The sequence below is a fragment of the Phalacrocorax aristotelis genome, chromosome 5 (assembly GCF_949628215.1).
Source record: "Phalacrocorax aristotelis chromosome 5, bGulAri2.1, whole genome shotgun sequence".
In the NCBI taxonomy this organism is placed as follows: Eukaryota; Metazoa; Chordata; class Aves; order Suliformes; family Phalacrocoracidae; genus Phalacrocorax; species Phalacrocorax aristotelis.
This window is the reverse complement of record NC_134280.1, coordinates 50,697,418-50,724,884: the sequence shown is the minus strand read 5'-3', so window position 1 is coordinate 50,724,884 and position 27,467 is coordinate 50,697,418. Positions and strand designations below refer to the sequence as shown.

The following is a 27,467-nucleotide window of genomic DNA, read 5'->3' as shown; positions in this document are numbered from 1 at the left end:
ATTACTACTGCTCCACACACCCCTCACCCTAGACCCTGTCTGTCCCCACTGGCTGACCCAGGGAAGCCAAGGCATGCTAAAACACTCATCATTACCTATCCCAAACATCCCCCAGGACCTGAAGGAATTCCCTACACTATGCTGGAGTTTGGTGTTCTACCCACAAGGCCACTAACCAACTAGCGCTAACTTCTAATTAGAAAAACCAAAGCCACAGGAGACCCTCCGTTTTTGCCTGTGGAGCAGCACCAATGAACAAAATAATTAGAGCCACCCTGAAGTGAACACTATTATAAAACCCCAAGCCCATCTCCACCCCATCCCTACTGTGGCGAAGAAAAGATTTGGGGGTTTGGGTTTTTTGTTTTTGTTTTGTTTTTAAAAAGGACAAGACTACAGCTGGTCTTTGGCTGGGTGAGCCTGACATCACTCTGGATGGCTGAGCAAGGCAGGTGCTCTGCTCAGTTCCTGCCCTGCAGCTATGCAGATATCCTCTGCACAACCTTTTAACTAAGTTCAAGTTTCTCCTAAGGACTCTCAGCAGGAGCTAGAAGCAATAAAGCCAAACAGCCCGCTCCTCCTGACAAACAAGAAGGCTGTAGAGGCCACAGCATCAAGGTGACACAGGGCTCCAGCCCTCTCCTGCGCAGAGTGCTGTAAGCAGAGCAGGTCAGGCGTGATGCTCCTCTCCTTACCCAGGAAGGGTCCTGTCATTAGGTTCAGGGATTTTTTTGTTTCAAGATGTTTGTAATAGGAACATATTACAAATATTTTTTGCAGTGGTGTTTGGCCCAGGGTTTATTTTTAACACCAAAGCCAAGACACAAAGTTGGTGTCTCCACCCTTGGTTTCCACAGATGGATGCACACAATCTAATACCTTCTCACAGGCACAGCTAGGAGCAAAATACAAAATCTAGGTGATGTCCTAGACGAATAATTCTCTCTCCAGGGAGAATTACGAGGAACACTAGCTGGACCGTATCAGTCACATCTCCCATGCCATTCCCCCGTGGTGGAGACGCAGAAGTTACCTGTGCCATGCAACACCCCCTGCTCTCAGGACAGGGACCCAGCTACGCACAAGAACATCTCTGCTGTGCTCCTGTCTGGACAGGGAAGCAGAAGTGCAAACATGCCAGCAGCATTCAGGAAACCATTTTTAAAACTATGCTAGTCAGAACAGGACTTTTCCCTTGACCGGTAACCCAGCAACTTCAAGAAAAGATTTTAAAAATTAAAGACTGATGGGTGGCGTAAGGCAATATTTTCCAGTGATCTCTGGTTTCTCTATCAACTTTTCAAAAGCCTGATTAATTGGAAGGATGCACCGTTCCTGTCCCTCTGGACTCGTGATCTTTCTTTTCCCCCTTACCTTGTCACTGTTTCTGTATTTGCCCCATTTCTTCAGCATCTTTAGCCACTTGTCCACACGTTCGATCTCCTGCTGTTTTTGCTGGTGCAAGGGGGAAGAAGATAAGACAAATGTAAGAAAAAAAATCCCCAGAAGATACCTCTTGAAAACACAAAACTTCATTCTCTTTAGGTTTAAACTTCTGTGCAAAGACCTCGCATCAAAGATTGGAATAATCACAGGTGCTTGCAGGAACTGGTAATTTCAACCTGTGGTAATTAAAGGAGCCTCAGTAAAAATGATGACACGCAGAGGCTTAACATAGAGAAAGCATTTCCAAGAGGATTATTCCTTGACGACAAAGATGTTTGCAGGTTCAGCTAGCCTCAAATCATATCACTGTATCACACTGGCAGAAATGAGAGTGTATTTAGCCCCAGTTAGCAGAGGACATGCTCCCAGCTCAGGGGAGATAAGGATGGAGATGACAGGTACCTACAACCTCCACTGCTCTTCCCCACATGCGCAATCCCTTTTTTAAGCCCCAGCCACTAAGCACTGTGCCAAAGCAGAGGAAAAAGCCCAAAAAGGTTTTAAAAGGTACAATTTCAGAGCAGTGTGGAAGAGGGGAGATGCCTGGCCCAGCAAAATAAAAGCTCCAACAGCTGGGTGTGCAGACTTCCCACCTCTGCGCAAGCAGCGGTGACCAGTGGGCACTGGCTGCCTGCTTTGCTCTTGCTTGCACCTTCGTTTCCTCAAAAACTGTCCCCGCCCCAGATGGTGCGATAAGGATCCGATACCCATGACAACAGAGCTGGCAGCTCTCACCTTCTCCTCCAAGGCTGTGCGGGTTGGCAGCTCCTGCTCGCTGGAAAAGCAAGGGGTCACCAGTTACTCTATGGGCAAGAAAGGGTGCAGAGGAACACAGGGTGCTGCAGCTTGGGGACCTCCTTGGGCACCTGATGAGATACATCTTGACTCGGGGGCTTCGTGCCTTTCTTACAGCTGTCCCCGATGAGGAAGAGGCAGAGGAAGCATCAGCTTCCCCACACCACTACCCCACAGGAGCTGCTGGCGGGTAATCAAGCACTGGACATTGCTGGAAATCCTGGGCACAAAGCTCCTCTTTGATACACACATGACCAGCAATTAAAGCTGGGGGGGGGACGTGGGAGGGGGACTTCTGGGCAGCAATTGCTTTGAACCTGTTATAAGTTTTTGTTTGGATTCAGTATAAAAATAGTTCTTTTAAGCATTCCCCCCAGGCACAGGGTGTGCTTCTAGTTCATCTGCACCTCTCTTAGGATGGGGATTTCCTAAGGGAACGGAGAACATTCAGATATCTTGTCTCATCTCTTCCTACACCTCCCTGAATCATGAGGTGCAAACACAGAGCCTCTCCCTGTGCGACACACCGCAGGCCTCCGTGGAGGCACAGGAGCACCAGCCTGCACCTTCTGACACCAGGCTTGTGGTGGGAAACCATTTCTGAGCCTTGCCTTGCAGCAGATTCAAAGGATCAGAGTGTTTGAACATGTGTGATTGAGGGAGGAGGAACATCTAGTCTTTCCTCCTGCATTTGGGATTGATCAAGCCAAACCACAGAGCAGCTTATAGGAAAAAATGCTCGGTCCACCATGCTCGGTGCAGTTGTATGGTCTGCAGAGACACACAGGTCAGAGAGGACTGGAGAAGGCAGGAGGACTTACTGCAGGAATCCAAACCGGTCTGTAACTTTATACAGTGTGAAATCAGCATCTTCCCATGGGTCAATCTGAGCTCCTTCCTTCCTGCCCTGAAAGCAGAAAGGACACACGTGAACCGGCCTCAGCATCGGGATACCCCAGTGCCTACAACCTGCCCCCAGTGCCCGCATCCCTCCCTCCCTGCACACTAGAAGGCATAGAGCCGGGAGACCAAAACCTACTCTGAAGAGACAAAAATACAACTCAGGCAAGAGGAAAATACATAAGTTCAGCCTATCCAGCATCCCTGGTGTGCCTCTGCTATGGGCTGGGAAGGGCTGTACATCTGAGAAACCAGTGCTGTCGGGCATAAGCCATCCTGGTGGCTAAGGAGCACTGAAGCACTAGAAACCCATGACCTTTCAGTATCTGTGCTGAGCATACACGGGATCTGCGAGAAACACTGGAGATGATGTGAGATGCGGCGTGCAGGCAGAAGCAGGTAGGGAGAGCTGGCACAAAGCCTGATGACATGACAGTTACTGGGGCAATGCCTGCAGAACACAAAAGTTCTTATTCAAAGCATTCTTAATCAAACAGCTTCAGCCTTAACCAGCATGTTGGGAAGAAACATGAGGTTGGTACCTTCTCATACTTGGCAACGATCTCAGCTTTTTCCTGGGCTATTAAAGACTCTATATCTTTCTTCATGTCAGAAGCTGTAAGGCAAAAAAAAAAAAAAGGGGGGGGGAGAGGAGGAGATAAGTAAATGTGTACACAGCATTGGAAATATTTTAAGGAAAGTGCTAAGAGAAAACCTTTGCTGATAACTTTAGCTTCCAGCTGTATCCCAGAGCTAAAACTAGGCTGAGGTTGAAAAGCCCCTGTACAAAGTGTGCAGGAAGCTTGCCTGCATGCAGCACGACTGCCAGCTCCCCATTCTCTGCATGGCGACAAAACTGAGTTTAAGCAAGGGGTAGTCTTGTCTGCTGAAAGACAAGATGCCATGCCTTTGTTCTTAGGCACACACATAACTGTATAAAAGATACCATGCTTTTAAATCAAGACATGCAAACCAGCCACAGAGCCCTTGCATTGCGCAAGTTGCACGCCAGCTGGGTGCTGCGCAGCATAACGTTCGTGTGCATGACAGCAAACCACCAGGCTCTTGCCCTCCGCTATGGATATGAAGCCATAAGATGCTCTGCAGGGGCATCCAAAGGCAAATTTAACATCAAAGGAGAAACTAAATGAAGGTTTTGCCTACTGAAATATGCACGCAATAAGTAAACTGGCCTCTAGATAATTACCTTCTATACACACCCCCAAAAGAAAAACAACACAGCAGCAAGACAACCCCAGAGTCCCCATCTAATCTGACAAGGACCAGTCTTGGTCTAAACAAGACCGAGTCTAGCTCCCCAAGGTCTGTGCCCACTGCTCTGCTTCATCTTACACGCCTACGTACAAGCAAGACAGCACTCACGCTGAGTTTGTCTTGTACAAGCCCAAAAGAGCATCCCTCCCTGTCAAGCCATAACTAGTTTCTCGCTGTTCAAAGGAAAAGGTTGATCCCCTTCTGGGAAGGGAGGAGAAAACACAAGCAGGCAAAATCCCCAGGGAACCACAGTCCCCAGGGGCGGCTGCAAGGAAGAGGGCACAGGGGAAGTCTACCAAGCTCTCCACCTCAAGCTCTACGGAGCTGCAACCAACCCAGCTCAGACCACTCAACAGCTACAGCACCACCTAAAGCCAGGCTACAGCAAGCCACATTACCCAAACCTTCAGACTACGGAAGTGATGCTGCCGCAGTGCTGCGGCAGTCCCAGAGCATGAAGGACTGCAGTAGGGATAGGCGTCCAACTGGGGTGGCCTCATCTCCAGCCCACTGACCACAATCCCAAGTGCTCTGTAAATGGACAAGCTCCAGCCAGCCCCAGAGCTGTGTATCTTTCTAGTGTGTCCCCTCTGCCAGTGCTTGCTTGCCTCTTTTTTAAAGCTTTTTAAACACTTCTGCTATGAATTATAAAACCCTACCCAGTGCAGACAGGATAAGCGCTGGGAAGTCATGATGTCTTATCACCTACATGGCTCCATCCTTCAGAGTCCTGCTGATGTGCCACAGGTCCCAGATGGATACTACGCATTTCAAGGTAAAATAATTTTAGTCCACAGTTGCAAGGGGCTTAGCATTTGGAAAAGTTTTTTGACACTTAAGAGTATAAAGCCTCTTAGAATAGCTTGTTATAGAGGCAGACTGCATTTTGCCTGCTCTAAGGAGGTTTTGCCTATTTTGCCTGCTGTAAAAATATTCAGCAGGGTTGGAAAAAATCTGTTAAGAGCCACCACAGCCTTAAAATATTTTCCCCACTGCCACATTATGAATGATCCAATGATTTACCCAGAACATCTGAACGCTAAACAATTTCAATAATACGGTCCAGAGGTTTTTTGTAGGACTTCAAAGGAACTCTGTGGAGCAGAAGAGACTTGAAAGCCTCCTGCAAGAAATTACAAAATTTTGAAAAGCCTTTTGAAAATATAAGAGAGTAGGTTGACTCGCTAGTTGCATCTAAATTTGGAAGGTAAAAGCTGCGCTGCTGTGCTCTGTTCCCTTCCCAAAGCGCTGGTGACCACCTTGCTGCAGAGAAGAGGAGCATTGCTACTCACAGATAAAGCACTGTGCAATAGCTGCTTGAGAACAAGTTTACTCCAAGCTGCCATTGCAGCTCTCTAATGCACACCAGAAGCCATCCTGATCTCCCTTCAGGAGGAACCTGAAGGGTTCTTGTAGTAAGACACACTACCCCAGCTTCTGGTGAGCCACTGCACAGCTGGCTGTGGCAGCACTTGGCACCGGACAAGCCAGAGCAAAGCAAGGCATTGCACTTGGGAAGACGTGATTTTTTTTTCCCTTGAGGGGAAAAAAAAAAAAGGCAACAAAAAAAAACCTGGGGGAGATGTGATGAGCAAAAGCTCACTAAGGCTCGGCCCACTTCTCTGCACCTTCAGATGTCAGTAAACCATAATTTGACTCATCTTACCAACTCCTTAATGCAACCAGCTTGCTGCCACTGTCTTTTAGGCATGTATGCGGAGACAGGTGGGAGATTCCTCGTTCCCCTAACTCTTCATTTCGAAAGCAGCCATCACTCCTCGTTGCCAGCACTGTGATAGAAGTATTAAACCACATGCAATAGTCAGAGCTACCAGGGCAGATTTTCTGCACACACTATCAGCCAACAGCACAGGCATTTCACTGCTTTACACTCATCCATACAGACACTGGAAAAAAGCAAAATAGGTGTATCTTTCCCCATTATTGACTCCACAATCAAAACAGAGTAAGGACAGAAATATTAAAGTGTATTTTGTTCTCTCTTTTTTCCAGGCTGCAGCTCTTACTTCAAATGTTCCCATGAATTTTGCTCAATACATATTAATGGCAGCTTCATTTTTCAAAATAGCAAGGTCTGAGTAACTGTCTCACAGTGTCACCTAATATATCTGCATCTTCTCCTTCTCACATCTTTCTTCTGCGAAGTTTAACTCAAAGGCAAATTAACTCCCCCACTTCTGACATTGTTTTTTCGTTGTTATGGGACCAAAGCATTCAAATTAGGTCCTTTGTGTGCTGCTAAAAATACAAGTATCTGCAGACTGAAGGGAAAAAATAAACTATATGTTAAATTAAATGGGCAATTTTTCATGATGTTTACAAAGTGGAAGTTATTCTGAACATCTCTGACCACACTCTGTAAGAGAATAACCAGAGGAAAAGTGATTCAGTAACATGGGAGGGTTTACACAGCAGAAGACAGCAGCAAGACCACATGTATTTTGGCATCTGCCTCTGCAAAAGCCTCTCCACAGCCAGAAATGCCAGACTGGTGCAAAGGAGCCTGTTTTGCGTCTCACACCTGGAATGTGCACAGTTGTTTTCTCTTTCTGCTACAGCAGCGCAAAAGTCCACATTTAGGAAAAAACTTGAAAGCAGAGAAAATGGTTGATGGCAGTGGGAAGGATGGAGGTGGCAAGTGGCTGCACTGGCCTCCGTATCTGACTGCAATACTGCTGCTTTTTGGAGGACAAAGGCGATGCTGTGCTTGACTAGGTGATTTTCAAAGTACTCTGGAGAAGGAATAGAATATAACTTAGCTCTCTCTGACAGCCTACGTTGAATGTAGATATTGAATAGGGATATTTTTATTATTTAATTCTGTGCATACTTGAACTCCAGAGTAGTTTGACACCATGAAGTTATAGCATTTACTTGAGGGAAACAACAGCTTGCGTATATGAAAACTACCGAGACATTTATTTTCTGGAGTTTGACAAAACACATCATTCTACACTGATATAAATAGGCTACCTAGAAATAGGTGTAGCCTGTACCTGCCATGCTTCTCCATATACCTATATAAGACTGAAGACTTTTTTTTTTTTTTAACTATACCACCCACATGACTTTCTCAAGCCTGCCACCCAATTTTCTCCTGTGACTACTGTATTTTCCCAGCAAACCGGGTTTCCCTCCCCCCCCATTAAAGTTGCAAAAGATGAATGAAGCAGTTATTAACAGGAACGGTAAGAAAACATGAACAGTGCAAGAATGGTAGCAGATAAATTTACTGGCATATAAGTAACAGAAAGCCCCAGGCCATGCATTCTTACATTCAACTGGGAAACAAAGTTACCAACTAGTTCCTTTTAAAAAGAATGAGTTGATAAACCCCACAATCTGTCATCTCCCACTAAAACTTGCAGCTTCGCAGCTTCCAGTTTAAAGTAGTAAAAATTAATCCCAGCAACAGTAAGCCTAAAGATGCTTAATGAAGATGCACATCACTGCCTACCTGCATTGAACACTATCTAGCCATTAGCAAATGTGAAACGAAATACCCAAATTTTGGATGAGAACAACTTTCCTGAAGTTAATTCACCAGCTGCGATCTCAAGTACTGGCAGTGGAAAGAAGGTGTCTGCATCAAAAATCCAAGGCTTGGTACAAAAATTGTTGTCCATAAATCAGATTTACTGTTATAACCCTTTCCCAAAAGTCCCGTATTTTCCAGTAAAATCTGTCAAGCTCCTGCTGCCCTGTGCAGGGTGGTACCCGCCAGGACCAGCCTGGCTGGGAGCATGGGAACCTCTGGCCACTAGTCACCCAACTGGTGTGTTGCAACCCTGCTCACTGCCCAGAAGAGGAACGGAGTGTTTCCCATGGCCCAGTGCCAGTGCTGCTCCTGCCGCGGCCAGGGGCGGGGGACACACACATGGCAACACACGCAGCAGTGCTGCCCCCAACCACGACACAATGTCTTCTGCTTATAAACCCATTAGCAATCACCCTGCCTGGTCCACTCCCTCTGTGCCAGCACCTGCGGAAGACCCAGACATTGCCAGCTCTTCCCAGAGAGGTCTCTTTCCAGGGCCACATCTGCAGCCCTCTGCTCACCACCAGATACTCATCTCCCCACTGCTCAATTTACACAAAACAGAAACAAGGACAAACTTCCATTAAACTCCACCAGGACGTGAGACCTGTACACAGAATTTAATCCATCAAAAATGCAAATGGATGTGGTCTAAGGACTGCAGCTGAGACATCAAAAGCTCAGCTGATCGGCCCTGTGGAGTGTTGCAGGTGGTTGCACATCAGCATGCGTTGAGATGCCCTCCCAGAAATTCACTGCAACCGTGATTCCAGTTAGAGCAGATGAAAGGCAAGCACGATGCAGGCATACAGCCAAATACAGTTGAGTTACAAAATCTTAACAGTGACCTCTTGCAAGCAGAGCCATCTCAACTGCCTGCACCCCTCCTCAGCATACTCTATCTCCAGGACAAAAACTTGCAAAAGTTGCATTTTTGTTTCAGTAACCTCTCACAGCACTGTATGTTTCTCCTGTCCAGCTGCACCCAAGCCCATGGAAACGTATATGATTTTTTTTTTTCTGCATGCTACTGCAAGCAGAAAGTCATTGAAAAAGGAAAAGTAAGTTTAGGTGAAAGTGTGCTGAAGTCTTGAACATGCCCCATTAACTACTAATAGAGACTGCTGGGGGGGGGGGGGGGGGGGCGGAGAAAAAAGCAAATTTTGACACACCATACTTAAACACCACACTGGCCTGTATCAGACTGAAACTACTGCTGTGGAATAAAGTCAAAAGGTACGTACTTACTGCAACCACATTCACCACTGCTGAAACTCAAGTCACCATTTCTGTTCCATGTTCTATTTTAAAAGCACATTTTAACACAGTGTTTTATACCTTTAGCTGTCTATGGTATAAGTCTGCAATTTTTCCTTTAGGGAAACAGGCTTAAAGGAAACTCTTATGCATCTATGCAAGTAGAAATGCTTATACAGCTTCTGCTGAGAGGTGAGACTCTTGCACAAGGCGCACTTGCAGTCTGCACCACTTCCCAGCAAAGCACCACTCTGACTTGTAAAGTTACTACTAGTTGTAACAGTGACTTGCGTGCTTGCACGCCCTGGAAGAAACCCAGTCACGCCAAGTGGTCTGACAGTCTGCTTACAAAACAGCTAAAGCAAGCTGCAAAAAGTTAAAAAAACCCTCATAGGGTTAATTCAACTGCAAAAACAGGCACCTCGGCATGCTTCGAACCATACAGGCTAGTGGCTCGCAGCAAACTCCCCATCCTGGTTTGCTTGTATAATCTGGGGGACACAGTCAGCAGCTTCGAGTTGAGGGGAGCTGTCATCCACGGCTTAAAGCTGTTCAAAAGCAAAGCCGCGGCGTTACACCACTGCACATACCTACCAAGTACAGCCAAAATGAGCACTGCTTTGGGTCCGCTTTGAATGCATCCCCACAGCCCGAGGAAACCTCAAAGCCTTCCAAGACACCCAGGAGAAGCTGCGGGCTGTTGCAGGCAGGCGCTGGCATGCAGGGCTGCATGCCTGGGAGGTGACGAGCCGCAGGAGGAAGTCATGGCCACGTGCCACCGGCTGCAGGCAGAGCTTCTGCTTTGCGAGACCCAGCTCCCCACGCGGAAGTCAAGCTGCTCCTGAGGTCTTGGTACAAGACTGGCCAGCATCCCCACCTACAGTGTTGCAGCTACCACACTATTTTTTACTAGAAACCCAAATTTCAATCCCAAAACGGACAACACACTCAATGCGCTTGCATCCAGGACTTCTGTTGCACCCCGTCTGCAGCTCCTCTCTCACTGACAAACCCAGACTGCAAGCACCCTGGCTAGGCACCAGCTGCAAAACAACGTGTCAGCAGACTGCACATCACCAATCTTAGTCCAAATCCGGCGCTCGCTTACAACCCTGCTACCGAAAAGGAAATCAGACTTGCACTCGCAAAGTGAATTATGACTTTAGGAATGAAATTACTGTCAAACAGTATGAACCAAGATACAGGCGATCCTGTATGCATGTTTATTTCCTTGACTACAACAAACCCTCAAGAGCACTCAAGCAAGCTTTTTTTTTCCCCCTTAAGAGCACAAGGAGAACCAAGCCAGCTGAATTACAAGGAGGTTTATATTTTAGCTGTCTCAGGGTCTTTGGAAATGACTGCCCATAGATCACTTTATATGTGTCACAGGTGTGTTACAGAAAATTCACATGAGCTCCTGTCCCCATAAACTTGCATTGTGTCAGAAACTGTGCTGGATGCTATGCTGGATAAAAACACGTTCACCTCCCTTAGCAGAAGCACTGGCAACACCCAAATAAGAATCTCTAGCACAACCCACTTTGACGCTAGCAATCTCCCACCAAGCCAGAACACCCCGCATCATCGCGTATGAGAACCTGCTGATTTATTATCACGTTTACCCACAGTAAGTGACAGCTCTCAGGGCGATTGTTAACCTGCCCCAGAGCTGGTTTGTGAGTTTGGAGAAGGGAGCATGGAAATGCATCCCAGCTCCACGCAATCTGCCTTTACCTGAGCCTGGTATCAGGTGCCGAGATGCATCAGTTCAGCTGGAGTTGTCCTCTCCCCTGCGGGCATCTACCTGGCAGGAGCTGGTTGTCTCCGCTGCGGGATGGCAAGGACACCCACTGCCGTAGCCCACCAGTCAAACGCCCCTTGGCCTCACTCGCACTGCCCAAGCTCAGTGCAGCAGCTCTCCCCTCCACTCTTCTGGCACGTGAGAGCTCACCATGAGCGGCTGGGAGAAAAGGCAAGGCTGAAGGCAGTCTGCACACAGGCTCTCTCTTCCCCAGGGCTCACTGCAAAGGAAATAAGAAGTTGGTAAGTTTTCCAGTTCTGGCACGGCAGAGGCACCATCCTTTACCAGCACAGGGGACTTTGCACACAGAGGAAAGGGAGGTCGCACTGCAGCGGGCAGCAAGGCAGCATCTCAGCCTGGCGGGAAAGGAACAGGCTGTAATGGGAGGGCACCCAATGGCAGAAAGTAAACTATGCTTATCTGCACTGCAAGAAAACCCTTGGTGTGGGTCATGCTCAGATTTTGTTGATTTGGTGGGTTTTTCAGGACGAGTTTCCTCCCCAACCAGCCCACAGCATCAGCCCAGCCCAGCCCTGCACTAACACAGGGCACTCATTATAGGGATTTTGTTTGGGGCTGGGCAGGAATTTTACAACCATACGTGCCAGGTACCAGAAAACCAGCCTGCGCACCTCCAGCTGCACAACATCATGATGCCCGGGGTGTCTATCCAGGGGTGCTCAGCTCAGGCACAACCCAACACCTGGTTTGCAGCAGGGAGTCGTGTTTTAGCCCATTTTCTGGCCTGGTTGAGTGCTGGAGGATGGAGGGGTTTCCCATGCAGCTCTCGGAGTCCATCACACCTTTGCAGCAGCAGACGCATGCTACTGGCAGCTCAGGGGGCAAAAATACACCCCCTGCCCAAGCCAAAACCACACTGTTACACCCAACTTCAGCCAACCTAAGACCACATTGCTGCTAAGAGGAGATGCAATGGGTGGGTCCAGGCCATTCCTGCAGGAACAAGCTGAGGGGAAAGGGAGAAGCAGCGTAGGGGACTTTGGTCAGTTTAAGACCAGTTACACAGCATCACCGACTCATGCGGTGGAAAAGCTGGCACCGGCAGCACCACCTGAGCCACCTTCCAGCGCTTGCAATTCCTGCCCAACACATCCAAAGAGCTAACATAGCTATATGTTAGGCTCCGGTGTCCTTTCAACTATCATTTTTTTAAAACAAGTTTTTAATTCTCACAAGCAACCCAGAGAAGCAACACACCAGTTTCACAAGTGTGAAATCGAGGCATCACCCCAAAGTCCAGTGCTTCTGTTTGAAGCCAGCAAGTACCAGAAGGGGGAAGCATGCACAGATGCCCAGGAGAGGAAGCACAGCTTGCTTCAGACATGAGTGGACACTTTGACAACACCACCTCTCCTCTGATCCCCCTCACAAGCACCTGTGAATGGGCTTTTCCCCATGTTCCTGGGCTGTCTTGTGCTGAATTTCCCCACTGTCATCTGTTACCCCTCCAGCACCCAAACACGACTTGGAGACCCCTAAGTTCAGAAGACTTCACACCCTTCCTAAGGTAGCCACCTTTATTATCAAGTAACCTATAACACAAATTACGTTAAATATACACATTATCATTGAGTAGTTTACCCACATTATAATACAGATTATGCACATTTCCCCTCTGTTCTCCCAATACGCACCAAGCTTTTAAAGTACAGTGGCAAGCTGTGGTCACGACGATGCTAATACTTTGCTACTAGACTATGGCAATACCATGAAACCCAAATACACTGGCCAAGCTTTTAATTATAGAAATAACTAAAAAACTATGTAAGGCTGAATTTACGTGCTATCCCCCCCGCCCAACACTACCAGCGTGCACAGCAGTGCTGCCAGTAAGTAAAACCTCAACGCTCTCCCCACCAAACTTCCTGTGCTCCCAACACTTAAGTCTTGCTTTCATTTTCTCACACATATTTTTTTGTGCTGTGCCTTGGCACTTACATTAAGGTCTTCTGCCCAAGGACGGAGACAGGAGGAGAGAAGTAAGAGAGCTCAAAGAGATTTGTTTCCCTCTCTGCTTACACTCGGTAAGCCCAGCTTTGGTGCTTCTGCAAAACTCAGCTGTTGCAATGTCAGAAGACACAGCTTTAGATGTAAGCTAAACCCTCTGAGCAAGCAGAACAGTGAGTCTACAAGCAATTCTTCATCAGCTTCTATTTTTATTTTATTCACGGTGAATAAAAGAGCATCCAAACATTTTTTTAAGCTCTTTTTGACAGGAACTCATCTTCTCAAGACAAGAATAGCAAAAACCCAAACAAACAAAAACCAGCACAAAACCCCCAAGATACATGAATTTTTTTTTTTTTTTTAGCATCATTATTTAAATGACTTCTCATTTTAAAAATAGAGAAGTAAACTGAAGAATGCAAAAGTCCATGTGCTGCTTTGGGAATTGAAGACTAATTTTCTCTCTGCATTCCTTCTTTCTTCCATTCCAGTGTCTATAAAAGGGCCAGAAAAGCCAGGGGAAAGAAAGAGAAAAAAATCCCCTTTTTTTCGGGTGATGCAATGACCTGGAAAGAAACTACATAAACACAGAGCTTCAGAACTGGCTTCTTCTGTTTGCTTAAGACTGGAAGACCAGTTTACATTTTTTGAGACCATAAATTAAAGGAAGCTACAACGATGATAATTCTCCCCTTGGACATACATTCCTCTGAAAATACTGTCTTTTATTCTTTTCAGTCCATGTAGCAGCACCATGGGACACACTACTCTTCCTTTTACCATCCCCTTGGTCATTCTTGCCTCCAGCTACACGTGGCAATTTTGGGTAAGCTAAAAGCTCTTATTACATCTCCTTTTGCTATTTAAAACTTTTCCTGTTTTTCAGTTCGGTGGCCACCACCAGCTAGAGGCCACCCACACCTAACATGTGCCCGAAGCAGTGGGGTGAAGACATGTATCCTGGCTGATACTTAAGATGTCACCTTGGGCACTATGGCCACTAGCCAAAAACCAAAGGAACAAGGATGCAAAAATAAGCTACCGTACTGCCAGCAGCCTGTGCTCTCCTTGGCACAGAGCAGTGGCACCTTTTTTAACACACAAACAAGGAAATAACAAACACAGCATGATATAAAGTGGCTGGGACAGCCAATGAAATAAACAGGTAAGACGTTAAAAACCCACTAACAATGAGATGCCTCTTGTCTCTGGAAAACTTGCCCAAAATAATCATTGAGGTGAATGATTTATAAGTTATAGACATCTAAGTTCAGTTCAAGTGAACCTACACCAGCCATGTGGGTCTTGCACTGCTTGCCAGAGCCCCTGGCTACACCCCATTTTTAGGAGGAGAGGCAGCTTGAGCCATTAGCCTGACCTTGACCCAGGCCCAGGCTAATGTCCACCCCCTAGGAAAATATATATTTTAAATGAGGGTCTGAGTACCACCCTCATTCCTTCAATTGTTTTAGTCAGTTCAATCAGCTCACACCGCCTCCAAATACAGAACTCCATGCAGCAAATTATTTCTATCTGGCAGAGCACACTCCCTGACCATTTTGCTGGCAGTACCTTAGACCTGCATTACCTTCAGACAGCATCTCTGGATGCTAATGGGCGAGCTGTTGCTATCTTCTTCTACCGAAGCCCCACACAAGCATGTCCAATAATAGAAAACTTCAGGGAAACAAGAAGTATTTGATTCGTCACTGGGAAGTACTGAGAAAATGTCTCCCAAAGCTCTTCTACAGCCTTGAACCATACACAGGGCAGCATTAGGGTACACAAAATTTAAGGAGTATGAAAGCAATCTTTTTTTAATTACAACGTAACCTTTCCCTTACTTTTTTCTTGTTAATAACTCCTAAAATTGCCCCAAGTGAACAGTCACAGGAATTTTTGCTCTCTTTTTTTGGTGCAAAAGCAACATTTTATTTAAACAAGAAAATTTAATGGTTGTGTTCCCTTTGAGGAAATTGTTCACACAGATGTCATCCCCTCTTCCCTTCATGGAAAACTTGTTTACAAAATCCAACCGGAGGCAAAGACTTGTGGCAGACATAACGCTTCAGCTTACAAAACAGCAATGGTCATGTAGGACACCCTGTTAAAAGCAGCTCACCAGTTTAGAAGTCAACATAGAAATAACCCAAGGGCTCTTGATTTTCATCTTTTTTTTACTAGAGTTGAAATCAACATCTGTGTCATTTGGTCAGGTGTCCAAAATGCATCTTAAAATTCATGATGTATTTGGCTGTTACCATTTCACCGTAGTCTATGTAAAACTAAACCTGATGCTAAAAATTGATCCATAGAGGCTGCTGGGATTGAAAGACAGACACACAACTTTCCAGCCAGCTACTGATGAAATGGTACTGATATTTTGGAGTAAGCTGTATTATTGCAATAACAGTTTCTGTACTTTAGATATAAATGCAACAAAATGATCCTTAGGTGAGTGGTGGAAATGCAGCTGGGCAGGTGGTGCTGGACACTGGTAAGAGCTAAGTGCGGAAGAGGATGCGAATCTCCCGGTCACTGGCAAAGCCCTAGTGCTGGTAGCAGGCACCTGGTGAGATGCCATGCCAGGCAGCGACCAGCAGCAAGCAGCTTCAGCTCCCACCCATCAACAGCAGCTGAACCAGTGCTCCCAAAACTGCAGTCTGAGCCCAGGGTGTAAACAGCTGGCACCTTTACTCATGTGCTTGGGCGATAAAATTAGTCTTTCCTCCTCCTCCACCAGCCCCACACAACACTTTTTTTCCTTGCAAGCACACACTTAACACTTGGATTATTTCCTAATTAGCTGAAGACTAGCCTCCGAAGGGCTTGGTGAGGGTTGCTCATGTCTCCATGCTGCTGTCTCATGGGCTTTACCACAACTGCAGCGCTTTCCCCCAACCCACTGCAGCAGAGCTGAGCCCCCAGCATGCACCCCTCCAGCAGGGAGATAGCAGAGCATTGCCACACTTGGCATATAGCGCGTGTAACGAGTTATGCCCCCAGCACCCCTAGGCCACCTCAAACCTGTGCAAACCTGAACCTTGTTTGCCGACTCAGCCATCTTCCCCACCCCTGGTTTGGAAACCTCCTGAAATGATCACAACATCAGGAGGCGGCACAAATTCAGCTTGGTTTCTGGGTGGGGGAGCACTATGCCTGAGCACTTCGTCTGGCTCATCCCTCATTTTACTCCATGAGGGACTCAAAAGGTGGAAGAGTGACACAATGAATGGCCTGAGCCAGCCCTCACATTTGGAGTCCAGCTGCACATGGTGCACGGAAAGCCCCGAGCAGGTCTGGTGTGGACCCAAACCTGCAGGTGCCACCATGGAGCCCAGTACCCATGGGGATGTACAACCAAGTGAGCCAGGTGACACAGGCAGACATCAAACCAGACATCATCTTTCCACTTCTAGTTTTTCCAGGGGCATTCATGCAGCAACTTTGATCAAATATGCTTGAGAAAGCAACAGAAGTAACTTCAGAAAACCAATGCCCAAAACCTCAGTGGATCTATTACCTCCAATTACTGTTTTTCATGTCCTCAGCATTTCTGATGTGAATAATGGAGCGCAATAGAAACGGGATAAAAGCAATTCAAAGGGGACCACAGAAGGCTCAAGTCTATTAAAGAAAATGTTTGAGAAGGGTTTTTTCAGTGAGAGCCGAAGCTTGCATGGGGAAGGTGATAGTATGCATGGAACATCTAAAAAAAATTACAAAACCCCTTCTCAGATGAGATGAAAAGCAGAGGAAGAAGTTTTAAGTAGATGACAGCCTATGGCAGTGATTAAAGACAGGCATTTGGTACAATGGAGACCCATGCAAGGCTGCCCATAAAAGCAGCAGCAGATACTGTTCTCCTGAGGAAACAAATGTACACAACTCAGGTATCACCTGTGTTTCAAGATGCAGTCTTACTTAGCTGAAGACATGCTCAACTAAATAAAAAGACAATTTGAACTTGAAAGATGCACTTATCTTACAAACGCTTTAACATTCACCCAAAGCAGCAATAACTGGACAGTTCACTTGAAACATTTTCACTTAAAACAGTTCACTTATAGACACAAAATTTCAGTTAATTTCTACATAAGGCATTTGCAAGCAGGATGATGATTTCCTCGGCAGCTTCGGATATGGGAATCTTCCTGTTCCAAGATCAAAACATGGTAGAGCTGAATGCATCCTACTAAACTGCAGCTGGACTCGGCCCTATGCAAGAAGGCTTGGAAAAAGGAAGTTGTCAGTAAATAAGTATCTGAGGGTAGTGGAGGGCGTTTTGATAGGAAAGTCACAAAGAAATAACTTTTTCTTTCCTAAAGTAAAGAATGGGGCTAACATGAAGAATAAGATCCATACTTAAGCTAAAACATGCCTGCAAGCCTTCAGATAAGACTTCAAAATAGAATAGCAATTGCATGGGAGTTCTTTGTATTTTGTTTTCTACCAACATCAAGTCCTTCAGCAGGAAGAATTTTTCCAGAGAGCAGAGATCAGAGCTGATTTGCTCTTTATCATCACCATTATCTGAGTGGAGAGGAGCCTCTGTGAGGCCACCCTTTAATTTAAAGCACAGTTGCTTCAGTTTTGTCCTGGCTGAGTACAAACCAAGGAGTCCATCTTCCTGGTTCCCATTTCCCATATAAGCCCAGACCTGGATGCCCATCTCTACCCACTGGTCGCAGACATTCCTTTAGCACCTGTTTCAGACAGATGCACGGCTGCAGCAAAACAAAAGCAGCACCTTTCCCACCTCCTCCAAGCAGCCTATCCTCTCCTTATGGATATCTCCCCACTAGATCATCTCTTAGGACCCACTACAGGAGGGTGAGCACTAAATCTCTTTTGTAGCAGTAAAGCCTGTGCTGTACTAAAGCTATTATGTGATTCTCCCACTTCCTTCCATTGACAGAAAACAAAAGCTTGTACTGCTGCTCACCATTATCAGAAAATATTTGCTTTCCCAGATTGTTTTTCCCCTCCTTGTTTCGGAAGGGTTTTCAGTAGAATAACAGGCTCACTCCCAACAGAAAGCAGCAGGGAGTGATTTGGGACAGAGGCCCTTCAAAGCCCACACAGCCAGTCCAGTCTGGACCCAGGCACAGCCTGGTCCTGGCCTTCCCATCCCTGCTGAGGACCGCACATTCCAGCACCTCCTCCATCACCTTACAGACCCTGCAGATGAGACAATGCTCCAGCTACATGGCCTGAAGAGACGGAGCGATCACTGCACCACTGACCGGACTTCAGGTAGCTGCCCCTGTTTTCTAGCTGCAGACCATCTCCAGAAGATTCTCTGCCCATTCCCAGTATCTGACCTATCATACTCTGAGTATCATACTTTGAGTATCTACTGTTTTTCTCTTGTCACCACGCACTGTGCTTCCTTCCTGCCAGATCCCTTATCACCACGTTTCACCCCAAAACCACCCGGATGAAACTTCCGGTGAAACTTCCACTCTTGCTGATGCTGGTGTTTTATTCAGCGACAAAGGAAACACTCTCACATCAGGCACTAAGCTCATGGTGCTCCTGCCAATGAGCGATACAGAATTAAACACAGGCATCACATGAAAACACGGTGCCACACTTACAGTTCCCAAAAAAGCACTGAATCCATGCAACACACAGTCACTTTTTATTTTTAATTTTTTTGGTTTTTTTTAAGCAGCCAGAGTATAAAGAGTCAGGTCTTAAAACCAAGAAGGGCACCAAAAGTCCAAGCATTATTCAGGATATGAAATAGTCAACTACTGCAACCCAAGCTGATGCCTTGCAAACTCCTAACTGAAATTTTCCCATGATGGCTTGTTGTCAAGCCCAAACAGCTTTCATATACACATGGCTGTTCCCTGCAGTGAAAGCATTACCCAGACAGCCATTCTGTACCCCAACACCGATGCAAGGGAAACACACACACCATTGCAGACGACACACTCCTGCAGGAGCTCAGCACCAGCCCTGCACTACCTGCTGGCGAAAGCTCCCAGGAGGTCTCTTCCTGAAGAGGAAAGGTCAGGCCTTAACTCTTGCAATTGCTTTGGCATGAGGCTCTAGCAAAGACTGAGCAGATTTTGAAAGTACGAGTCTCAAAATAGATAAGTAAATTCTTTGTCCAAGAATGGGGGTGGGGGGGTGGGGGCGGGGGGGGGGAATGGGTAAAGACCACTTTGGCAAGTTTTTGGTGTGAAATTATCCATAAGCTCTTCCAAGCAAGATCCCCTTTACCGTGGCAACTCCTGCCCAGCCCTGGAGCAGTGTGAGGCCTGCAAGCATCGCTGTACCCCCACAGCCCTGCTCTCCCTCGCCAGCAGCTGCAGAACATGACCTTGGTGTTTCAGGGAGAAGCAACCCTCTTTTTTTCCTCCCTGTCTCAGTGCTGGACCAGTGTGTGGTGTCAACACCTTTAGTAGGCTGGGCTGGCATTTCTGACTGGTTGTGGTCATTAAAAAGGCATCGCAGCATGAAAGGACTTGATGGCAAGCAAAACAGTCTCAAGCTCAGGTAATGTTTCCTTCGTTTCAGTTCTTGCCAATTTGCAGAAACTCCTCACCACTGATTTGGGTATTGAGAAAAAAAAAGATATATATAAATAAGAAAACAATCACTTAAACACCTTCCTTATCCCTTCCCCAGGCCCAGCCTAAGCCAGACACCTCTCCAGCCCCACCACTGGGTTCAACTTCCCTGATGCCCACCGGAATGCAGCACAGACACCTCTTGCCTGTCCTTCCTCCTGCCTGCATTCACATGGCATTTGCTTATTATTTACACCCAGCTTAACTGCTTTCCTCACTTCAATGTCATCAGAGGCAAGCACGGAGAAAAATCTAACTGTGCCGTTCACTTTGGAAAGCCTGATGATCTCCGCTGGTATCCATCAAGAGACAGATAACATCAGCAACCCAACCTGAAAACACTTTTCTTCTGCTTTTTATACCACTGCTCTTTGAGAAGCTTTTTCATGGCCACTTTGATGTCTGCAAAAGCCTGGGACCAGCTCATCTGACTGCCAGGGTCTGTGCTTTTTGGTCTGTAGACATCAGGCGAGGAGAAGCCCAGCAGCCTGTGGACTGATGAAGATGACTTTCAGGTTTTACACGGGAATTTGTTGGCTCTCTTATCTCAGAGACAAGATTTGCAGGTAAGTCCCAAGTGTTTCCAGATAGTCAGCCACAGCCCAAACCACTGCACAAACACCTGAAATTTAAGCTGCCATTCCTAACACCTGCCCTCCCACGGGATTCCTGTACTACAGGTTCTCCATCAGCACATCATTCCTCTGTCCAAGCCTTCCTCTTCCAACCTTTTAAACTTGTTGTCCAAAATCAGTTTTTTAATCCCATTCTCAACTGCTTTTAAGAAGTTGGTGGTGGCAATCTTACAGTTGCTGCAGCTGGGGGAAAAGCTGAAGCACAAGCCACCCCTCTGACCTGGGAAAGGTCCCTCATGAGCTGCATGCAACTCTAACATTGTGCCCTCTTAGGTGCCAAAATCCACCAGAAAACAGATTTCAATACTTCTCCTGCCTGTGGGCTGCTCCTCCCTCTTCTCGTCCCCCCAGCAACATGCCTTTGGCTGAAAAAGCCTCTGGAACTACAGAAACTTTAGAGAAAGTGTCAGAGAAATGCCTTATTAAGAGAAGGCCATAAAAGAACAACAACTTGAGAATAGCTGCAGCTAAATATATCCAATCTCCACACCCCTTCTTTAGAGAAAACATTATCAGATGTCACTTCCCAATGGTAAAAACATGTTTATTTTTTAAATTAAGGTGGTATTTTGAAGACTGGATTTTCTTACCAGGAAACACAACCGACCTTGAGAGAAGACCTTGTTTACTGCCTCAAAAGATCCCACTTTTCTGTGCCATCTGATGGTAGGATACTCTGAAACTGGCACCTGCAAATCTGTGTTTACTTCCAGCACAACCTAACTTTGCAAAATAACTTTCTAAAGAGAACAAAGTATTTTGGCCACCCATACTGAGTGGCAGGGTGTTTTGTGCAATGTGGATTATTTTAATACTTCAGAGCATTGAGGTGGAGAACGTGGGAAGGAAATAATGTCAACAAGCAGAGCAACAGTGCAGAGCAAGCGTCAGCACAGAGTTGAAACTGCCTCTCATCTGACTCAAATCCCAGGTAGGAGTGGAAGAAGCTGCATTATGGACAGACTCAATTGGTTACGCAGTCTGCTGCCCAAAGTCCTCCCAGCAATAAAGGGTGTAATCAACGTCCAGTGGACAGCAAAATAGCCATGATGTACAGCAGCCTGGTGGCTTCCCTCACTAGTAGGATGAACAGAATAAAGACAGTCGATTAAATGCCCCCACCAGAGAGTTTTGTACCATTTCATTGCTTAAATAAGCTCTAGTTTATTGATCACATCGAAAAATACCCAGGAATTACCACAGGCAGGTAAGGGAACACCTGTGCGAACATTTTAACAAACTGAGCACATACAAGGGGAAGGTTAACACAGCACAGCATGCTTCTTCCTCCAAAAATGTAAATGAAATCCAGGAATAACTTCTCCAGAAGGTCAAGAAACCTTACCCAGGTCGCACTCTACTTCTTAACTGTTAACAAATATATACCTTCCCCCCATTCAGAAACATTCAAAACAATACTTTAAGAAACCACACACAAGAAAATATTTTTATCAGTCCATTACTTTGGTGGCCAACTCTTGCGCTGCTGTCCCCCCTAGCTGCCCCCTTCCCGCCACCGTAAAACAAGCCGCATATCTTATATGTGCTCATTTCCCCTGCTCTCTGCCTGTCCATGCAGGCATTCATACCTTCAGTCCACCTCTTCCCCTGTCAAAGTTATTTGAAACCAGCTGAATGCAAAATTTAGTAGCATCAAAGATACTGAGTGTACAAGCCTCCTGCTTCCTGCGAAGTCACGGTAAATACCCACCAAAAAGCACTTCCAAGGACTAACCTGAAAGTGATGAGCAGGAAGACAACCACGGCTATCTTATATTGCTAAAAAGTTTGTTAAAGGAGATGCACCAGCTTGGTGGGGGACCTCCCTGTGCTCTCCCTGGAGGAGGGCTGCAGTTATTTTGAAGGACAGCCACTAAGCAGGACCATGGAGATGCAGTGGGAAAGAGGCGGGGCTCAGCTTCGTGGCCACTGCTTCCTTCCATCCGCTCAACCCCGAGGAACTTGGAAGACATGCCCACATGATGTCATTACGGGGTTGGCGTCTAAATAAAGGAAGCTTTTTATAGGATTTCCCACTGACAAACTTAATCCGGTAAACCCCAATAGCCAAGACTTCGTCAAGCAGAAAGGAAGGAAAAGGGCAAACAATAACCATTCCATCACTGGGGCCAGGGCAGGTGAGTGGTGTCTCAGGAAAGAAACCAAAACAAACCCAAATTTACTCGCTAATACCTGCGTGTCGGATAAAAAGCATGGGTAAAAGCAGCACGTAACATAAGATATGTTTTTACACCATCTGTCACAGGGAAGCACAGCCTGTTTCCAGAGAAGGGGAGAGAAGGATGAAGACAAAGAGGGAGGGACAGGGAGAGAAAAAAAACTTTGCTTAAAGAGAGTAAATAAAACATACTTCCATGTCAGAGGGGTTTTCCAGCTTCGTATTATTCATGTGGCAATTACTGTGATTCCTAAAAGCAAACTGGGGGGTTCTGCATATTCAGAAGACACTTGGCTGCAAATACCTTAAGCTCAAATCATCAACAAGCAGCATTTGCTGGAAATCCTCAAAAAAAAAAAAAAAGACAACAGCAAAACCATCCGGAAGTTAGGTCAAGTTCACGTGTGCCTGTGTGTCATCCTCTTCTTCATAATTCTTCATCACTTCCACAGTGCTACAGAGTGGTTCCCCTTCCTCCCTCTGCTCCTCACTACATCTTCAGCCAGGCATCCACATGGAGAGCAGTTGCAATAGCCTAGTGACTCATGCCGCAGCAATGTGGGTGGGAACTACTCCCATGCCCAGCTTCTAAGGACACAGCCTTTTATGGTATTTTTAGAGTGGAAGCTGTTGTGGTTTCTTGCACTTTGCCTTTTGTCTTGCAGGAGCCTCAGAGAGAAGAGCTCATGCTCCCCTGGGGGCTTCAGGACAAAACAGCAAAGAGCCCGAGCAGGTGATGAGCAAGCCAGTGCCAGGCTCTGGAATCCCTCAGTGCAATTTCTCATCCAGCAACGCCAGGGATGCTCAAGGATGTCACTGGCTCTACACGGTAGTGCCACTGCTCACCCGGAGGTCATTGGGTGGCTCCACCACCTCACAACCTCTGAACCAGATGTAGGAGCAGGGCCTGGGTGTGAGCTATTCTGTGGACACCTTAACTACTGCAACCCAACTTTCTAAGGAGTCCCCTGAGTCTTACCAGCCTGTGGCAATACACTAACCACCTCTTCATCGTCTCTGAACCATGTCATGAGCCACCAGACATACTGTTTCTACCCTTGATGGGCTATCGGCATACAAGAAACTGGCAGTGCTGCCAGAGTCCCATCTGCCTGTCCTCAGAGTGAGCTGTTAACTCAGGACTGCATCTCTCCAGCAAGTAGTAAACCAACTCTGTAGTGTTTCTACCCCATAAAAACTTAGCTGAAAACAGGGCAAGAGGTTATTAGGGAAAAGCATACAGGGGTGTTGCATTGAAACCAGGTTAAAAGCATCAGGGAGAAGTGCAGTGGCAGAAAAGCCACTCTCCAGGCTTGTGGACCACAGCATGTGGAACTCAAACGTGGCAAGGTAACGAAGCAGGCTCAGCTGTGCTCTTTAAAAGCTGAGGGTCACACGTGAGATTAAGAGAGTATCCCAAAACATTGTCTTATAGGGCTTGAAACAGTACTCTGGTTGCAAACATGCAGCAGATTGCTTTACAGGACAGCTGTCACCTCTCCTTTGCACCTGAAGCATTATCTGCTCTAGAAGCGAAGGGCATGAAAGTTTCTGCATCCCCAATCACAACTCCTAAACAGCTGCTGATTTTAGTCCTTTTAAAGCTGTTAAACTCAAGAGGAAATGAAATTATAATCTACCCACACCTAAAGTCTACGAGAAAAGCCATCAGGATGAAGGAAAAAGTAGTAATCAATCTGCCTAATACAAAGCCACTGACATGAAAGGTGTTTTCTTATTCCTTCTGAAATCCCAGTGAGCTCCAGAAGGATTCATCTTACTAGTCTGTACAGATGAATGACAAGACCCCCCCTACAGACAGGTTTCACCAAGTGCAAAGATGCAGTGGAAAGCTGCACTGGAGCGACTTCTCAGGTACAAAAGATGCAGCGGACTGGAAGTTTGGGGGAGGTCTGTGTCAGCAAGCACTACAGAGCCCACAACATACCTTGGAGGCGAGCCAGGAAGACGTCTCTCAACAGCAGCAGACCAGACCGCTGCAACAAAAAACCCTCCAGCCTTCATGCAAGTTAAAAAGTGATTCAATGCATTGCCATGGGCACAGCAACCCTCAACAGCTGCTAAATAAGATGCCCCACACCTGGAGGACAGCCAGAGCTCCCCAGACAGACCAGGATGGAGTCTTTTGCTCCCCAAGCAGATGAAATACATTCCCAAGTTTAGGGAGCCTTCCTGCTGTTAGATAATGGATCAAGATTACAGAATTAATGTTTAAAAAAAAATAAATCCTGTGAAAGGCTCCATCCTGTTCAAAGGAATACAATGCATTTCCTGTACTCTTGCCCTCAAGACCACAACATCACACCTGATTACTATCCCATCTTACTCTTAAGTTCTGCAGAGCCAGCTTGGTCATAGGAAAGGAAAATGAGCTCTGCCTTGCCTTACCTCTCATTAAACTACTGACTACACAGAGCAGTGGTTGTGTAAGAGGTAGGGCAAGTTACTTGATTTTCATTATCCTTTATTTGGACCAGCATTATCAAATTTTATTTTTAAAAAAATCAGGAAGAAAAATTATCTGAACACAATAACCAGCCTAATGCTCCTACAGACAGGAAAGGGACACATCCAAGCCTGAACTTGGATTCAGGTCTCCCATGCCAGAGAGACCTCTCTGTATGAAGCCTTCAGTTATCAGAAACTGCCATTCGTACCCCCAGGAAACCCAGGGAAAGGAGGAAATGCCAGCTTGCCCCGACATGCTCAACGCTGCAGTTGCTGCAGGTGACTTAGTGCCTCTCTGACCTTTGTGTGCTGGCAGACCCCAGGGACCCTGCCCCACGAGACCATCCACCCACCCTCGCCTCCAGCTGTGCAGTACACCTGCATTTAACATAATTTTGATACTTTCACTCACAAACAAGAAAGCTTTCCCAGCCAGCAGGTTCTCTGCAAACTAAAAGCATTGGATGCAGATTCCTACAGAGCAACAACCTCCCTTACCACAGACATCAGCTGGTGCCAGCAAAGCTTGGGCTTGGACGCATCCGGTCTTTGTGGCTGATGGTGTCTCCAAAGGAGCAAATCCAGACAGACCCTCCAAGCACTTGCAGCTCTCTCTCCTCCTCCAGTGAGTGCTCCAGTGACCACCCTGCTGAACTCCACTGGAGCTGGGGTGCAGCTCCCCTGGAGCAGACCAGCCTGTGGCTTTCTGGGACAGCTACAGGAAGGGATGGATGCCTTTCTCCCCCTCTTCCTGGGGAAAGGGCTCTCTTTAAAAGCAGACTGTAGAGGATGCAAGGCAGATGCACCTCTCCAGAGGAAGAGGCATAGGCTTACATAGTTCGTTAGCTGGAGGACACAACCCTGGCTCCACTGAAATGAATGGGAATGCTGCTACTGATTTTACAATAAAACTCAGATATCCACTAGTCTTTACACTACGCCCATCTTAAATAAAGGAAAAGGAGGGTTTGCCAGAAAGGCCGAGCTTTTCCAAGCTCTACTTCCTCGTGAGTTTTCCCTGCTTATCGCCTTCCTTCCCCTTCCCAGATTTGCAGGTGGGTTTAAGCTCACAGCAGCTTCTGCTCTGGACACTTCTCAAAGCAGTTCACATGATCAGGGTTGCGCTTGATACAATGAATACAGGAAGCCTTGCAAGGAATAATTAAAAAAAAAAGAGATAATCCAAGTATTTACATCCTTCACATGATATGCAGATGGTGTATTCCTACCAGCAGGACCAAAATGGTTTAAAAAGACAGGTAAGAGTCTTCCAGAAGGAGATGCAGACAGCAGCAGCAGACCCTAACACCCAGTTTTCAAAGCCCTATAAGATGAAAAGGAAGTGCTTCATTGCCATCCTAGCCAGGCAAAAAGGGATAGCTGACCATGACATAGGTGGTACTTAAAACAGACCACCCATCATTTTACAGGAAGGGGGTGGGAGGAAAGCAAAAAGGTAAGCATCCAACTGTGTGCAGACTTGATGACCTATTATGGTCACCAGCCCTTTGCAGGGTCACAGCCTTCAGCTAGGGATCTGCTTGGCTGGAACCAGTCTGCAAATTATATAGTAACTGGAAGCTTTAAAAGCCTTGGAAGAAAAAGCAATAAAATAAATAAAAATCAGCTGGGCAGTTTCTGTCTGACAACTCATTTTTTCCCCCATCTAATACAACGCTGTGCAGAGAGACGTGGCATGAATCAACCCATTTTGGCAGCACACGTCTAGCCAGGAAGGGCAGGATGAGTCCCTGTGCCAGAGCAGGAGGAACACCCTCCAAAGGGCTCTGTTTACCCAGCGGGAGCCAATGCAATCCCTACACAAAGCCTGTAAGTACATTTAAGGCTCAAAAGTCATTTGAAACAGGTCCATTCTCCCCTCCCACTCCATAAATACAATCCAAATTGGGTCATCTCCTAACAATAAATGAATGACACTCATTTAAGCCTCCACAGCAGTGCTGACATAATCTAGGTCCTTTCATTCTCCTTGTATTGCAAATGCTAAAGATGCTTTTGTACATCCTCTGAAGTACTCCATTTAAAAAACCATGGTAACCAGGGCATTGCATTCAGCTGCTCTTGAAAAAAAGCCATTCCCCTTCCCTCTCAATGGGCTCTTATGAGGCTTGGACAGAAAAACATTGCCTAAGCATGACTGCTGGGTACCACTGGGGTCTGCAGTGTGAAAAACACCAGCAATATGATGGCATATGGAGAAAGAGAGCCCTTACCTGTGTTCTGAAGCTAAGCAACACCCAAAAGTCCCATTTTAAGTCACCAAGGGCAACAGCACAACTGCAGCTTTCAATAGGTAAAGCACCAGATTTTCTTTAAAAACTACTGAGTGCTCTTAAATCTCTCCAATTCTTTTTAGGGGATGACAGGATTATTCAGCTCCAGTATTTTAGCATCTCAAGGACTGGAGGAACCAAGAAGCAAGTTCTGTTATCTTTGAATTGCAGTAGAAGTTTAAGGGGTTTTAGTGTTTGGGTTGTTTTGGTTTTGTTTGTGGTTTGTTTTTTTAATTATTATTTTTCCCCCTTGCTCATTCCTAACGCCTCAGAACTGTGACACTTTCCTGCATGGCAACTTT

General features: G+C 46.4%; 1 protein-coding gene across 9 annotated transcripts in view; it reads right to left on the bottom strand.

Moving 5' to 3' along the window:
* The window catches only part of LOC142057781 (USP6 N-terminal-like protein), an 85,918-nt gene that overhangs the window by 26,900 nt on the left and 31,551 nt on the right, over positions 1–27,467 (bottom strand). For 5 of the 9 annotated variants that reach the window (XM_075094474.1, XM_075094471.1, XM_075094473.1 and 2 more), the window contains 5 exons: positions 10,970–11,256; positions 3,684–3,757; positions 3,063–3,148; positions 2,182–2,221; positions 1,375–1,455 (listed from right to left, as the gene is read on the bottom strand). In XM_075094474.1, coding sequence (XP_074950575.1) covers positions 1,375–1,455; positions 2,182–2,221; positions 3,063–3,148; positions 3,684–3,749 — 273 coding nt within the window. In that variant the 5' untranslated portion in view covers positions 3,750–3,757; positions 10,970–11,256. Of the gene's footprint in view, positions 1–1,374; positions 1,456–2,181; positions 2,222–3,062; positions 3,149–3,683; positions 3,758–6,082; positions 6,207–9,653; positions 9,770–10,969; positions 11,257–22,594; positions 22,946–27,467 lie in introns of those variants that run through there. The other 4 variants (XM_075094475.1, XM_075094478.1, XM_075094476.1 and 1 more) reach the window with 3 other exon arrangements.